The sequence below is a fragment of the Phaethon lepturus genome, unplaced genomic scaffold (genome assembly GCF_000687285.1).
Source record: "Phaethon lepturus isolate BGI_N335 unplaced genomic scaffold, ASM68728v1 scaffold11608, whole genome shotgun sequence".
Lineage (NCBI taxonomy): Eukaryota > Metazoa > Chordata > Aves > Phaethontiformes > Phaethontidae > Phaethon > Phaethon lepturus.
Window position 1 is genome coordinate 3,127 of NW_010558317.1, and position 14,999 is coordinate 18,125.

General features: G+C 37.5%; 1 protein-coding gene across 1 annotated transcript in view; it reads right to left on the reverse strand.

Moving 5' to 3' along the window:
* Positions 1-12,742: 12,742 nt before the first annotated feature.
* The window catches only part of LOC104625410 (teneurin-2-like), a 51,448-nt gene continuing 49,191 nt past the window's right edge, over positions 12,743-14,999 (reverse strand). The window contains exons 9-10 of the mRNA XM_010293028.1: positions 14,556-14,756; positions 12,743-13,029 (exon numbers count right to left, since the gene is read on the reverse strand). Coding sequence (XP_010291330.1) covers positions 12,743-13,029; positions 14,556-14,756 — 488 coding nt within the window. The remainder of the gene's footprint in view (positions 13,030-14,555; positions 14,757-14,999) is intronic.

The window sequence follows — 14,999 nt, forward strand, 5'->3', positions numbered from 1 at the left end:
CTTCTCTAAGAGGTTAGGAAGTTTTTGCAAAAATCCTTCTTAACCGGGTATCGCTCAGCGGAAGAAGTGTCCTGCGGTTTAATGACATAGCCCTTCTCCTCAAGGTACAAATCAGCAAACTGAAGACATGTAAGTGCATTTTCCAGCACACATACCTGCTTCTCATTCTGAATGAAACAACTTACTAATTTTAATTATTTCCTCAGATGGAATTAAGTTACCTAATTCAAGTAAGGGATCAGTAGCAGTAGCCCTGCGAAAATTCCTCTTTAATAAACCTATACTTTTTAGTCATAGGACAAAAAAACCCAGAAGCAACGCTGGAAAGAACAGATATCTCCCTTGTTACTTCACTGTCATTTGTTCACATTTGAACGACATTGCTCCTCACATTTCCTAACATCTTTATCTCGAGCAATAAAATACAGAAAATAAAATAAGTAATTATGATCTAGGGGCATATTCTGCAAATAACTTTTAAGAACGCTCCCATTTAATATCGATAGGAACATTCACCTTTAGAAACCAGATACATTATATACACCTTGCTAGAAAATTTTAGAAATACAGTGTTTTATCTCAGAAATGCTGACAAAAATCCTTAGTATAGTAAGGGAAACTAACTATAAAGGTTGAATAAACAGGTGCAGTCTTAAATGGAAGGCAAATGTATTAAATTACCCCAATTCTGCTGAATAAATATTTGCCTTTACAAAGCATCTCATACCTAAAACTTTCCATGCAGTAACACTTTCAAATCGGGAAATAAGGATTTTAGGAATTTCATGGTAACTAGAAATACAAATACTGGTGAAAGAAGACAGACTTTACTTATCAAAATTGTACGGAATATTTTAATAAGCACTGTCTTTATTTTATTTTAAGAAAATTTCATGCAGCATGAATACACTAACAATTTCAGGAGACACTTCAGTATATCCACAAAGCCTGGTACCCGAGTGATATCTCATATGTAATTAAGTCTTTTGATAAAGGATATGAACTACTGTTTGAAATTAAAGGGGGGGGCCTGACCAGTTTTGATTCACTTTTTTCTTCAGCGTATAAGCAATCAAAATTGTTATAGAATGTATAATGACACATTCCAATGACAAATCGTAAAACTGATAACCTCTGGATCTGAATTAAGGAAAGCCGCAACTGCAAGCTAATGCTTAGGAATCAATATAGATTTTTTCATTTCCCCTTCAGCCTTCTAGCTATATATGCAACAGTAACACAATATACACATTGTTTAGGCTTCTGGTTCATAACCGCCTCTGTAGAGGAATAATGCAGAAACAGTGAGTGCAGACCTGTTTACACAAGCTTAACATTTTCTGTAGCGTAACAGTCACCTAGTGTTTCCTTCAAGCAACTGTTGCCCTCTCAGCCTTCACAAACAAAGTGACCTTGGCTCTAATAACCCGTTCTCTAAATATGGAAGGCTTTCTCCGTTCTACATCAATATTTCTGACTTGTTTTGGGAAAAAAAAAAGGTTCAAACATTCACAGGACACAATGAAGATATATATGGATTGGCTTCATGATAAAGAATCAATTAATAACGATCCAAGGGAGGCAGTAACAAAATGCAATTTTACCCCTAGTTTCCAAAGAAGCCAACAAAAAGATGAATTGGATCTAAAAATCTATGTCACTATAGCTCCCCCCACCCCCAAATTCAACTATCTATTGCATAGTGAGCAATGCCAACCTTCATTTCATACTCCTAACAAACTCCTATGCAAGTGATTTTCTGTTTGAAGTCTACAACATCCTTTCAGATGTTTTTTTTAAACAAGAAAAGGCACATTACCGTTATTTTTCCTGTACTGTTATCAAATTACTCTGAAAAACAAAATATACGTAAGGAGTGGAATTAATCACAATCTGCTAATGTTTTAACAAATTCATATTGTGCTTTCACTTTTCAGCAGTAAATAATGACCCGTGGCTTCCTGCTTTCAGTACTATTTTTCTTGTTCAAATGCAAGTGATTCTGCAATTTAAAACCAAAAGAAAATAGGGGCGCGTAGAGAGACACCCAACTACTTCTTCTATATCTGCTTGATTCTGGGCATGCTATCTTCCAATGTAAACCCATATGCTATAATGCTAATTCCTCCTTTAATTTCAGAGAGAAGTGATCTGCAACCCAGCATATACACATTTTGCCTCGCTTTATTAAACGGGAAGCAAAGAAGTCAGATCAGCTTATATTTAAAATGTGCTGAAAAGTGGATGGCAACATGCTACATTAGGAACTGAGTTCTACTCTCTGGTATTCCCAGTGGTTAAAACAAAACATCGGTGCTCTCATCTGTACTAATGTGTCTCTGGTTTTAGGAGAATCAGCATCTTCTGGGACACTTAGGTTTTTGTGTTCATGCATGCTGAATTTACAAAAATAACTTCAGTGCTATTCTTGAGGAACTCATTCCACAAGAAGCTCAGCAATCCCTTTTGATTCCTAACAATGTGGGGTTTTTTGGTTAATTTCTTCTTTTGGATAACTGCCCTCTTAGTGTCATTTCTAGCCTAAAATCACAACCTAGTAATATTTTTCACTTAAAACTGATTTAGTTTTTAATTAAAAAGAATGGGTTCTAATCATGATTACACCATTATATTTACTTCTTAGATAACAAAGCTATAATCACTATTTCTCTTCAGAACAGGACCTGCATCTTGATGCACTGTTCTTCAGCTCAGTTGTTCAACGCGCTGAAAAACTGACTATTTGTAGGCAAATTAAAACATATGTGGTCTAGATGCATTATGAATCTTACCCGTTTGTCATGCTCACGAATAACTTTACTCTTTCAATATCTACCTAAAAAAACCACCAAACCTCATCCGCAATTTTATAATTAACTGGTATGAACACAGAAGAGATGAATCTTTACCTTATATGAGTTTCTGTAAAAATACACTAAAATGTTAAAAGTGTATATACTTTTCAATTATATGAAAGATTAACTATCAGCTCATGTAGTTCAGTCTACCCTAATCACTCCAGAACATTTCAAAGAAATACTTAAACCTTTCCTTGCAGCTATTTTGTACGGTATCTTATACTACAGCATTTTAAAAGCAGGCCACAGTCTCTTGATGCCAAGTCGATCAACCTACTCCATGCTGGACCATTAAAAACTGTGAAAAGAAACTAAAAATACAGTGGGATTAGGAAAAAACAATAAAACCTGACATTGATTGGCAGTTTGTCAAAATTATGGCTCCCTTTTTACAGACTGCAGGAAACCCACAGCTTTTTAAAGGGCATTGCACAACAGGGAAAATACAAATGAGTGGGGTAGGACTCAGGCGCCATTATGCAAGCTGCTCTTGAGAAAATGCAGGGAGTGTTTTACACTTGAACCCCCGGGCCTCACTGCCTGCCTCCCAGTGACCTGTGAGACAGCACCAGAAAAGGCAACGGATCCCAGATGTTAGACTGCGGTCATGGGCCACGGAGCCGGCAGATTTTGGTAAGGCGGGTGTAAAAGTATCTTTTAAGTTTGTTAGAATGAGAGAGAGAAAAGCTTTAACGTGGAAAAGCAGACAAACATGTCTCCTTTGCTTAAATTTTCATTAGGGATCATGTTGTGATCCATGTCACGCTGAAGTCTTTGTGAAAGCAAAAGTTACTACTTTTCCATGAAGAATGCCTAATTGTTTAAGAGAGGTACTTGTCTGGAGTGAAATATTGAAGTTAAGCGTGTAGCACCCAGTGCTAAGGTCCAGCTCTCAGATCGGAAAATCTTCAAGGAGACAGGCAGACTATGAATCCCTTCTGCTCTAATCCTGTTACCGAACGTCCTTCGGCTCTCGGTGCTCTGACTGTGAGCTGCTGCCAGATTACCGAGACACCAGTATTGCTTTGTCTCTGTCCCAGCGTGGATGTGTTTTGAATAGAACTGACAGAACGAGATGGACAGTTAGATGTCAATCAGTACCGTATCACTGAGAACACTACAGAAGTACGAGCTGGAAACTGTAGAAATCTGAACACTTAGTTACCATTTTCATGGCAGCTATAAATCAGCTAATAATGAATCCAATATTATTCCAACCACCTGCACAGAGATGAAGATGGACCATAACCTCAGACCTGAATACCTTCAAGAATGCTCAGGTTTGGATTTACTACTTACGTTTCAGCTACATAAATGGTGTTTGTAATTTCTTTGAGCAAATGAGATACATTATATTATAACTGATGATATCTGTTGGACAAAAAATTTTTCTTCTTTTTATATGTATACAAAAACTGTATTTAAAGTGAAATAGACTGAGGCTACCTACAGCAATAATCTCTAGAAGACTAGGTTATCCTAATAAGCATATTTCATAAGCAGGTCAAAATAGGGGTGGAAAGAAAGAACAAGAGAAAAGAATGAAATAACATAAATTTTGTAAAAGCTGTGTTCAGTAAGAATGGCTCACGATACCTCATAACTGGTACCTTGAACAAGTCCCCACATTCAGTCCTTAACATCTTTTAAAAAATTATCTTACGAAGGGCTTTTAGTGAAAAAAGGTTGTATCGGTATTTGACATCAGTGTGTATTTCATCCTCAGTGAGTAGTTACTGCATAAGAGAGAAGTGCTAGCTTAAAGAGAGAGCTTTCCATAGTTTCCTTTTTGTCCCTAACTAGATCCCACTGCAAAATCCTGGACTGGCAATTCAGAGATGCTAGAGACAATTTTTTATCTTTTTGGTTTTGACACTAATATTTTTAATACAACATTAAACCAAAAAAATATTAAGTACAGAATTTTAAAAGCATCAAACACCTTAGGAAGCCAAGCCTCTAACTTCTAACGCATCCTACCGTTGATACTACGCAGGAAATGGGAGACAAAATTGACAAGAAGCTGCAAATCCTTGTGTCCGAATTGTTATTTCATAGAGTGTGCAGCAGTCAGGCAAAACACGTTTGGCTTTATTTGCATCTTCAAGCATGAAAGATTGTGTGAAACTGATATTGAAGACCCAAGAATTATACCTTGAGAACGTACAAGCAAGAATGCAAGTGATTAAGGAAAAGATATCTTTGAGAAGAACACTAAGAGCAAGTCTTAAAAAGATGGGCAGATACCGTTATCTTTTGTATTGTTTCTTAGTAAGTATAAATATTATATATATGTATATACATATGCATTTCTCAAGATCTGGTACTACCTTTTTATCTCTATACAATCTATGTCACCTCCCACAAGCATTCTCGTGTCTTTGCTGTTTTGTATCCAGCAACACCATGTAATTCACTCACTTGCTGAAGCTGTGCTTGACACCACAGGGTACAAAATAACACAGAAAACATTATCGGTGGAAGAGGAGAAGATTGCCTGATGCTGTGAATACTCCTATGAGCAGCAAAATGAGCTTTGCCCTTTCAAAACTTAGATCAGCTGCCTGATTGACTGCCCTCCCCTCTTTTTGTGGTCTTTTAAGTGTTCAAGAATTGGCCAGAAAATCAATATAACTCATGTAGAAGCCCCTCCAAAAGGAGAAAAAAAGAAATGTGATTTTAGTTTGGGAAACTATTCACCAGTATCTGCTGGGTGCATCTTTGAAGTACCAGAGAAAATGCAGGAAGCTTTGCTGCAAACACACTCATTAAATTTTTTGTGCTAGAAAGGGAAGAAATAAGGTCATGTTCTTCAAATATCCTATATACAGAGAAAGGAAAAAGTCACTCAAGTATTCTGACACCGCACTGTGACATATTTCAGTCATTTATGGGAAGCCCTCGGGAAAGAATGCAAACAGGAAAGTTCTCCCTCATGAATAAGCTTGCCTTTTAGCCAAAAAAGACCCCCAGCTGCCCCATGTAAATTCTGGAAAAAGAATTCTGTTTCTAAACTCCGCGAAAGTCAAACCACTCTCACCGTACACTAATCTCTACATAGAGCATTTCCTTCCAAACATATATAATTACCTACCTTGCTCAGCTATGACAAACTAAGAGTATGCATATGGTAGTTCTGGAGTCCTTAGTGCTACAGAAATTGTTTAGAAAATTCACTCATCCCTGATGGACAAAAGCAGCAAAGTATATTATAGTTATTGGGATAGGAATTTACGAAGTTACGAATCAGAAACAAAAATCCAAAAGAAGAGCTATTTACACAACACGTAGCCTGGGGACTCCACAGCCAAGAGATTTTATTCAGAGGTTTTGGAGGTGAAATAAAAGATGACACATTTACAGAACCAACAAAGCACCCCAATAGGAAATGTAGCTGGAAAAAATAAAAAGCATCATCTTTCCAGTAAGAGCTTTCTATCGAGAACTTGCATCTTTACTGAAGCACGACGATGTGGACTAGATGACCACTTGTCTAATTGACTAACACATTTCCTTGGCTTTGGTTATAAAATACAAAACGATATAACATACGTGATGACCAAAATGTCACTTTATAAGGAAAACTTCTACCTTATGAGTCTCTCTATGCTTGCATGACAGAAATGAAAACCTAAATCATGTGCAGAGAATGACAGAAATCGTTGAGAATCTCGCAATTACTGCATGAGGTATCTACTACTCTTCCGTTTTGCTGAAGAGACACACGGAGGGGAAACCACCCTATCACACTCCAGATGAAAGCTTGACACCATGTACCTCAAGATGTGCTTATCAAGAAACCTGCCACCATGTGTAAAGACAATAGGATAACTGTACTATACAGGTGATGAACCCGAACCAGCAGATACAGAAACAGCCAAAGTCTCTAACATTCTTGGTCACGTCATCGTATATATTACCAATCTATTGCTATATCATCAGTAATGAAAAGCGGTCATGACCGAAATATTCCATGCATTTTTCAAATAAAATGAAAAAATGTGTTCCTCCCTCTACAGAGCATGCAATCTAAATTTCTATCATCGTCGTTAGAGGGTTTTTTATGCCTTGATAGGTTATAAACTGTTACAGGTTAATTTTAAGTTAGAAGTGCATTGGAGGAGTCTAATGTATCTAGCTCCTTCTAAATTGCTCTTTGTCAGATACGATGGCTTTCCACTGTCTCCTCCCACACACTTTCCATCTCTCCTGAAAATTGCCTCATCTTTGAATCATTACTGTTGTAATTACAACAAGAAAAATCAGTAGTAGAAGAAAAAAAATCTTTGACACAAAGAGCATTATCGTGGGACAAAAATATCCTGCTGTATCCAAAGATAACACAATGTTGCATTATTAATGTTTCCATTGATTATTGACTTCATGATAAAGTAAAAATCTAAATCTTTACACTTTATACGTGTCCAGTCTACAAAAAATATAAACACGTCTAAAAGCTGGAAAGGGCACAGTTATCCCAAAACAGTCTGGGGAAAAAGGATATTTAGTAAACTTTTTTTTAGTAAAAACAGCGGCGGAATACTATCCACTTACTGTTCAGCTGGGCGAGTCTTGGTACTTCACATGAAGAGCATTTGAAGTATTTATATATTGGGTGTAATATTTGCTCTTTATTTGGATATTTCAGAGTGGCTCAATATATACGTTGGCAACCCATTGTTCCGCAAATACAGAACAGAGAGATCAGTCTCCTTGGCTGCATAAATGATCAATTCTACTTCGAAGTAGAATTAGATTCTTAAAGAGGGTGACAGTACAAGTCTTAACATAGGCCATTACAAAATAAGGTGCTTAGAAGGAATGCTTCCTTTTAAGCCCATTTAAAATTAGACTGGAAGAGAGCTCGTATAGTTCAATGATTTTCTAGTCAGCTTTCTGCCCCGTGGCAGGGTGAATTACCTCTCTGCTGTTCCTGACTGACATTGTCTAAATTGTTGATAAAAGCTCCTTTGATGAGGATTCCACAACTTGCTTAGACAACCTACCTCCATTTTTCATTTACTGTTACAAGGTTTTTCCTAACACTTAACCCAAACCTCCCGTACTGTAACTTGAACTTGTCATCTTAATCACCCCGGACACAGAGTCTCCTCTCTTCTTCCCGCACATTTCTATGTATCTGAAAATTTTAGGCTGTTTCCTGCCATGTAGGTGACAGGATCCTGGTTCTTTCAAATCTTTCTTCATTATTCAAGGCCCTGAAAACATAGAAGATCAGGTATAGGGCTAATACAGATTTCCAAACTCCTTGTTTACTAAGGAGCGTGTCCTACCATTTGATATGTTCAGCACAGAGACCAAGGACTCAGTGTTGGAAACACAGTGGCAGATCCCCACCTCTAGATTCAAAAAAGCGGCACCAAGGCCAGGAAGGAATGATACGTCTATGGTTTGACTCGATGATCTTGAAGGTCTTTTCCAACCTAAATGATTCTAAGCCGAGTCTGCAGAGTTGCAAACATCACCCCTGTTTGTGTTCTGCCTAGCAGGCAGATAGGTGGAGGTTCAGCTTTTATGGCTGTCAAAGGGGTTATAGCACATTTGCATCAAAAAATTAAAAAAAGGAACAGAAAAGATAAGAAATGTCTTGATCGTAATCTACAGCAGAGTATCCATATTATCAAATAACCTTGACTACAATCTTTTGCCACTTTCTGTCTGAAAGCAGGCGTGCTTAACCTACATCTAATGTAGGACGTGAGCAGATAAAAGCAAGGCTTTGGGAATATGACAGGCGGCCCCAGAGACAACCTCATATATTTTCTTCTGGTGAGAGCTCGCCTTACAAGATACGTTTGCAGATTTTTAAATTTTAGCCGTAAATATTTAGGATTAAATCCTGGTTTCACTGGTCTTACAGTGAGATTTTTACCAGTGACTTAATAACAGTCATATTTCATGCTCCACGGATATGAATTACAGATAGAATTACACTTTTAAAATGGTATTTTTGACTGTTTCTTAAGATCTCTGTAGGTATCACACTGTCCTTAGTATACTATCCTGAGAGTTTACATGGCGAACACCTTCTACAACAGTTTAAAACCAACAGTTTTATAAGTCCAAATAATATTTTCAGTGAAAGTAACAGATCTGTTTTACAAAGGCATGCTTTAACAACACTCAGATGATTCAAAGAAAAGCTAAATCCTCCATCTTAAAACTCTGGCATGAAATTGGTTCAAGATTTAGCTACTACTATATCTTAGTCTTTTGCTTTGTTATTAGTTTTCCAATATTTTTTTCCTCATCTAGATTACCCTCTATTATTTAGTTATAACTTCCTCCATAATTGCAATCAATGAATACTAATCACTTAATAAACATATCCTGACAGGTCTATTTTTGCACTGGGAAAAAATTCATTTTCTTTATCATCACTTCAGTAAGCCATTTTTCTTTTTACCTGAAGTAGCAAAGTGGAATGTAGTACCTGGTGTAAGAGTTCTGCTCTGCTACGCACAACATTTGAGCAAGGCCAGTCACCACTCCTTTCATTTTTACATTCTTTAGACATAGATTTATCAAAGCCTGTGTATCTTGGAATTTGCATTCACTGATTTTTGTACGTAATTCTGTTGCTGCACATAGGTAAAAGTTGCTTTGCACAAACAGCTTGTTAACACTGAGCAAATGATGGCATTCTGGGAGACTTTCCAGAGTGCTTTTCTTAAAATGCAGGTAATGCAGAGAGAAACGGCATTTTTTGTTAAATTTTTGAGCTTAGATATTCAGCATGGACATGCCAAAGAGTGTGCATTCTGTCAACTATCTAGAAAGGCCTGATTTGATATTGAATGGAATGAAATATCCGGAATGAACTTGGATACCGGCAGGTTGCTATAATGATTTTCTTTTCCACTGCCACGTGAATACAGCACATGAAACTGGTAAAGGAACACAAAGAAAAGAAAAATGTATTTTGTTTTGTATATAGAAACCAGTGGTGTTGTTTTTTTTTAGAACAAATCAGATCAATTTGTTCTAAGTGGGCTTGGCCTAATACCACTGGAATCAAAGCAAGTTTTTCTACTGACCTCAAGAGATTTCAGACTAAGTATAGCAATAAATGCAAATTCAGAGTAAATAAAGTCTCCTACAAAATTCACATTTTTCTGCTTGAAGTCCATATGGAGAAATTCTCAAACGTCTTGTGAGGTAAGTCTGGCCCTTCATTGCTCCTGGAGACCTAATATGGGTATTCAAAAATTCAAACTATGTACAGGGAAGGTAGACATTCAACCTCTGCTCATATGCTGTTTAACTCTGGTCTGGCCTGGCTTTGCCTTAGGACAGACTGTGCAGTTTTCCAGGTATCTGCCGAACAGGACTAAAACAATGGCTTTGGATTCAAAAAATAAAATAAAATCATTAAAACAAACATTAAAAATCAAGGTTTGAGTACCTCAAATTTGCGTTCCTGATGTTATCTTTTTAGGTGGACAATCCTCAGTGGTTAATTCTGACATTAAATGGTCTGTCAACCTTTCAGCTGAAAGCTAAACCATAAAGGGAGTACTCTAAAACAAAATGAGTTTCTGTAAAATGTAAGTACGCTTCAGTTCTTCACACTAACATTTAAAACATCTTGAGCAACGCATCCTTGTTCCAAAGTATCCACCCACTCTAAGGACAAATTTTCCAGTGGTACCTTGTGGCATTTTTTGTACAAACACTGACAAAAGCTAGTTTTACCATCCTTATCCTCCAAACTCTCTCTCTTTTTCAGTCCCATGTAACTCGAACCAGTGGGACCAAGCTGAGCTGTCCCTCTGAACTTAATTCCATTTCTGGCATCATTCTTTGTGCTTTTGTAAATGGCCTCACAACCAAGCCTCATGATATGAACAAATGAAAATTCTTACTAATACAGGCCTGTCACAGGAATATATATCTATCTACACACAAGAGACAACTTGTGACTGTAAAAATTTAAATATGCAATAACTACAAGGGCAAACTTTATTTTTTTGCTCTAGTCTCATCTTTGCTGCAGACAGACCCACAGCAAGTTTCAAGTAAATCTTTCTAATACATACCAAACAAAAAAGCTTATGCATATTTTAATCCCTTCAGCAGTATCACCTTTTCCCTGAAAAGAAGAATTGTTTATATACATTAATAATATGGAATAGATTTATTCCACAGCTCTGAAAATTAGACTAAAGATCTCACTTCAGAGTTCACTAGTTCAGCTTGTAATTTTCAGAATTCTTTTAAGATATCAGTACAAGGCCTCTTTTTGTGTGCACAGTAATGAAGACTTTAAATATACTATCTCTAAACATAGGCATATTAATAAAAGATGATAAAGTAAAACAAAATTTGCAAAAAGCAGCAACTTTTAAAATAAGCAATTATTACACAATTTAATGCAAAAAAAATACACTAGGCATTTTGTAAAGATCTGGGAAGTGCTTAATATGAAAACAAAATGCCTGGATTACTCTAGCAGAGATATGTTGACAACGACGGAGGTCAGAAAGCAATTGTGAAGAAACACTCTGCATCTGTGCCGGTGACAAAGTGTTCAGTCATAAAAGCTTTGATTTAAATCATATTAGCATAGTGTGGCAGAAGCATGCAGCACCACAACATCAAAGAATAGTCCCCAAAAATAGGCTTTTTTTTTTTAATCTTCTCTCCAATAAAAGTATACTTTTAGTTTCCAGCTTATGTGTGTATCAGAAATGGTTTGCATATCTAAGGAGAAATCAGAGGGGAATGAAAAAGAAAAACAACTTGAGGGATGCAAGAATCTCACCATACTTTTAAGTAAAGAAATAACAATTCACTTGTAATAGGACTGTCCCATTAGGGTCCCTGATTGCTATGAAAATCTCAACTGACCTACTCCTTTTCCTTGTTAAACTTACCATTTTAAGATAATTAAAACAATATAACCTTGGATTTGAACTCACTAGGTTACTTTTAACGTATACCTCACAGTCCTCCCAAAATTCTTTGGAGAAAAATACTCTTGCCTGAATCTCACGTTGTCTCAGCAGCTGGATACTCTTGTTACATATAATTTTTCTCAGACTCCTCAGAAGAGATGTGACTAGTCAGAATTTGCCATTTTTGATTACAGCATAGGGAAAATATCAATTTTTTCCTTTGTTTTCAGTAACTTTACAAAATAAACCAAATTCACTGCTTGACTGCATGTAGAGACAAAATAACGAACTTCATTTAGGAACAATTCATTCCTCTTCCGCACAAATTTTTGAGCACGGTAATTGAGAGGATAGAACATCATTGCTTTGTGTAAGCATAACCTTTTTGAACTTCCCAGGCTGACACATCACAGCTGAGATGCAATCGTGTTAGTCACGGCACTCTGCGTGGTGCCAATGCTGTACTGAGCAGCACGCTATTAGGAAAGGGTACGGCAGCATGCTGCAGCACCGGCGGGGCCCTCCCATGCTGGGATTGTCTATGTGCAAACACCATGCCCGCTGTCACAGCACAACACAGGAGGATGCTAGGGAGCTATTTCTGGAACACCAGGAGCGCTTATTCCTCCGCAACTTGACCCCTGCTCTGTGTGGTGATGGCGGTGATGTGTTTCAGATGCGATGTATAATAGCAGGAGAGCACTGATGCATCAGACCAGGAAATTAAAAAAGATGCCATTCACACAAAGGAATGTTTAGTTAAGTTTGAAAACCTTGGCTCAGATGATACTGTGATGGACCATTTGTTACATCTTTACTTACTAATGTTCATTTGCTGTGGAATTTGTTGTTGTTTTTTTCCTCTACAAATCAGTTTGTTACTGATCTTAAATGATTCTGGGAGCTCATCTGCATTTCACCCAACACGTTTTGAGTCAGAGATAATACCTGAAAGCACTAGGGTCCTTAAAGGAACAGCCTATTACAATACACAACAGTAACTATGTTTCTACGATTTATGAAAAGAAAGCAATATGTGCCTGTTTCGGTGCCTGTCGTTTGCCTACCAATGGTGCAGTGCTCCCCATTCCAGCCCTCTCTGCATTCACATTTCCCATCTTTACAAGTTCCGTGCTCCGTGCAACGGGGATGACACACACGCTGGTCGCACGCCACTCCTGTCCACCCTTCTTCACAGCGACATGCTCCGCCAATGCACACCCCGTGAGTGCCACAGTCTACAGAGCACACTTCTAGGAGAAGAAAAGAATAAAGATTATAGCTAGCTTATGTCAGCAGCAACGAGGCAGGAGCAGCAACCTAGCTATGAAGGGAAAAGCGAGTAGAACAGGTATACTTTTGCTGAAAACTACATGCTGTCAAAAGCTGGCCTGTTCATATTTTAATCAAAATCAGCATTTAACTTTTGCGTAAAAACAAACCAAATTATATTAAAAAGTGTTTAAAAAAAAATAAATCTGCTAATGGATGCTGGACAGACTGCTCTAGAGCCACTGTCTAGTCCTCTATTCAGGTACAAACAAGTTTCAGAGGTAGCTTCCTCAACACCTGTCAGCAGTGAAGAAGGGGAGCACATAGCTCGGTTTTACTCCAACCTGGACCTCCGGTGATTTTGATACAGGCATTGATTTGCTAAAAATGAAACTGAAACTCACCTAAAACTCATTCAGCAGAGAATGGTGACAATTCAGGGTCACTTAGACTCTAGGAGTGACGGGTAAAAGGCACTTTCAAGGGAGAGATTTTGCAATCCTATTACTAACATGGTCAGTTATCCGGTGTCTCACTCCAAAAATTCTTCTACCGCTCTCTGCCAGCTGAAGTTGTAGGAAAGCAGAGGGATCTTTTCCCTCATGCACCATCAAAGAAATTGACAGTGAAACGCTCATTCATGAATTTTTCTGGCTGCTGATGCATGAAGTAGAAAAAACACATCTTGATATTCATCTTACTGGTGGGGTATTCAAAGTCATTAATCTTCAGAAATAACTGAGTAAGTGTGAAAACTGTAAATATTATTTTGAGAATTGCTTATGGCCTGCTCTGTCTCAAGGTTCAGCTTACAATAGAAATGCAAAATTCCTTGTATTTTTTCCCCACAAATGGAACATTTGCTGTCCTATCAAAACTGTTTTTTTTTTTCTCTTTAGCTCCTTCTGTTAGAATAATCAAGTGTTACAACCGTAGCTTTGGAGAGGATGAAATATTTTAGCCTACACTTTTGTGCCTGCTTTTTAGTGTCTCTTGCTCTAAAATTATTTTTTTAAACATTCCATGTACAACTGAAAAGGGAAAAATACCCTTTATTTGAAAGGAGATTCTATTTTGTGATGTTTTTCATAAATGAGTAGTATTTTGACATGCAGTAAAGCAAACCCCAAAAATGTACTTAATTGTAGTGTTTTCCATTCCTCAAATATTATATTTATAAGTTATGGAAGTTTTCATTTACAGTGGGGAAACAGATGTGAAGCACTTAAGTAACTTATTCAGTCCAGACGAGGGTCAGGATTAGAACTAAATACCAACTCCCACCCTGCATCCCCCTCGCTCCCCAGCTGACAGTCCCAAATTAAGAATGTCACAAAAAGTAATATCTAAGATTTATACACACTTCTTCCCAACATAACTAAACAGGACCAAACATGCTCCAAAGACAATTTTCTGAATTATTTGCATTTCAAACTTGCCATAGGTATTCACAATTGAACAAAATAGGAATGTCATTGCAAAATCAGGAAAAAAATCTTTTTCTTACCAACGGAGCAGTCAGGACCCATCCAGCTGGGATCACAGCTACAAAGACCTGTATCAGACAGGTAGGTACCGTGCCCACTACACTGGTCTGGACACTGGGCTCTGGGAAGCTCACAGTTTATTCCACCCCAGCCCAGGCTGCAGAGACATTCTCCGTTCACACAGACTCCATGGTTGGAGCACGTTGGATCTAAGCAGTCAACTACAGAAGAAAACAAAAACAATGTAGAGAAAGGTCAGTTCATATAATATGAAGTTTGGAAAACACGTAGATGTGTGCTCTGAAAGGTTTATATCACTGTGATAAAGAAATCAAATTGATGTCTTTCTTCAAGTCATGTTAACACCTGGTCTGAGAATGGGAAACTGTGAAGTAACTTGTGTTTTACATTAGCTCCAAATAAAATAGGGTGCAACTGAACAATTGAGGTTTACTGCAGGAATG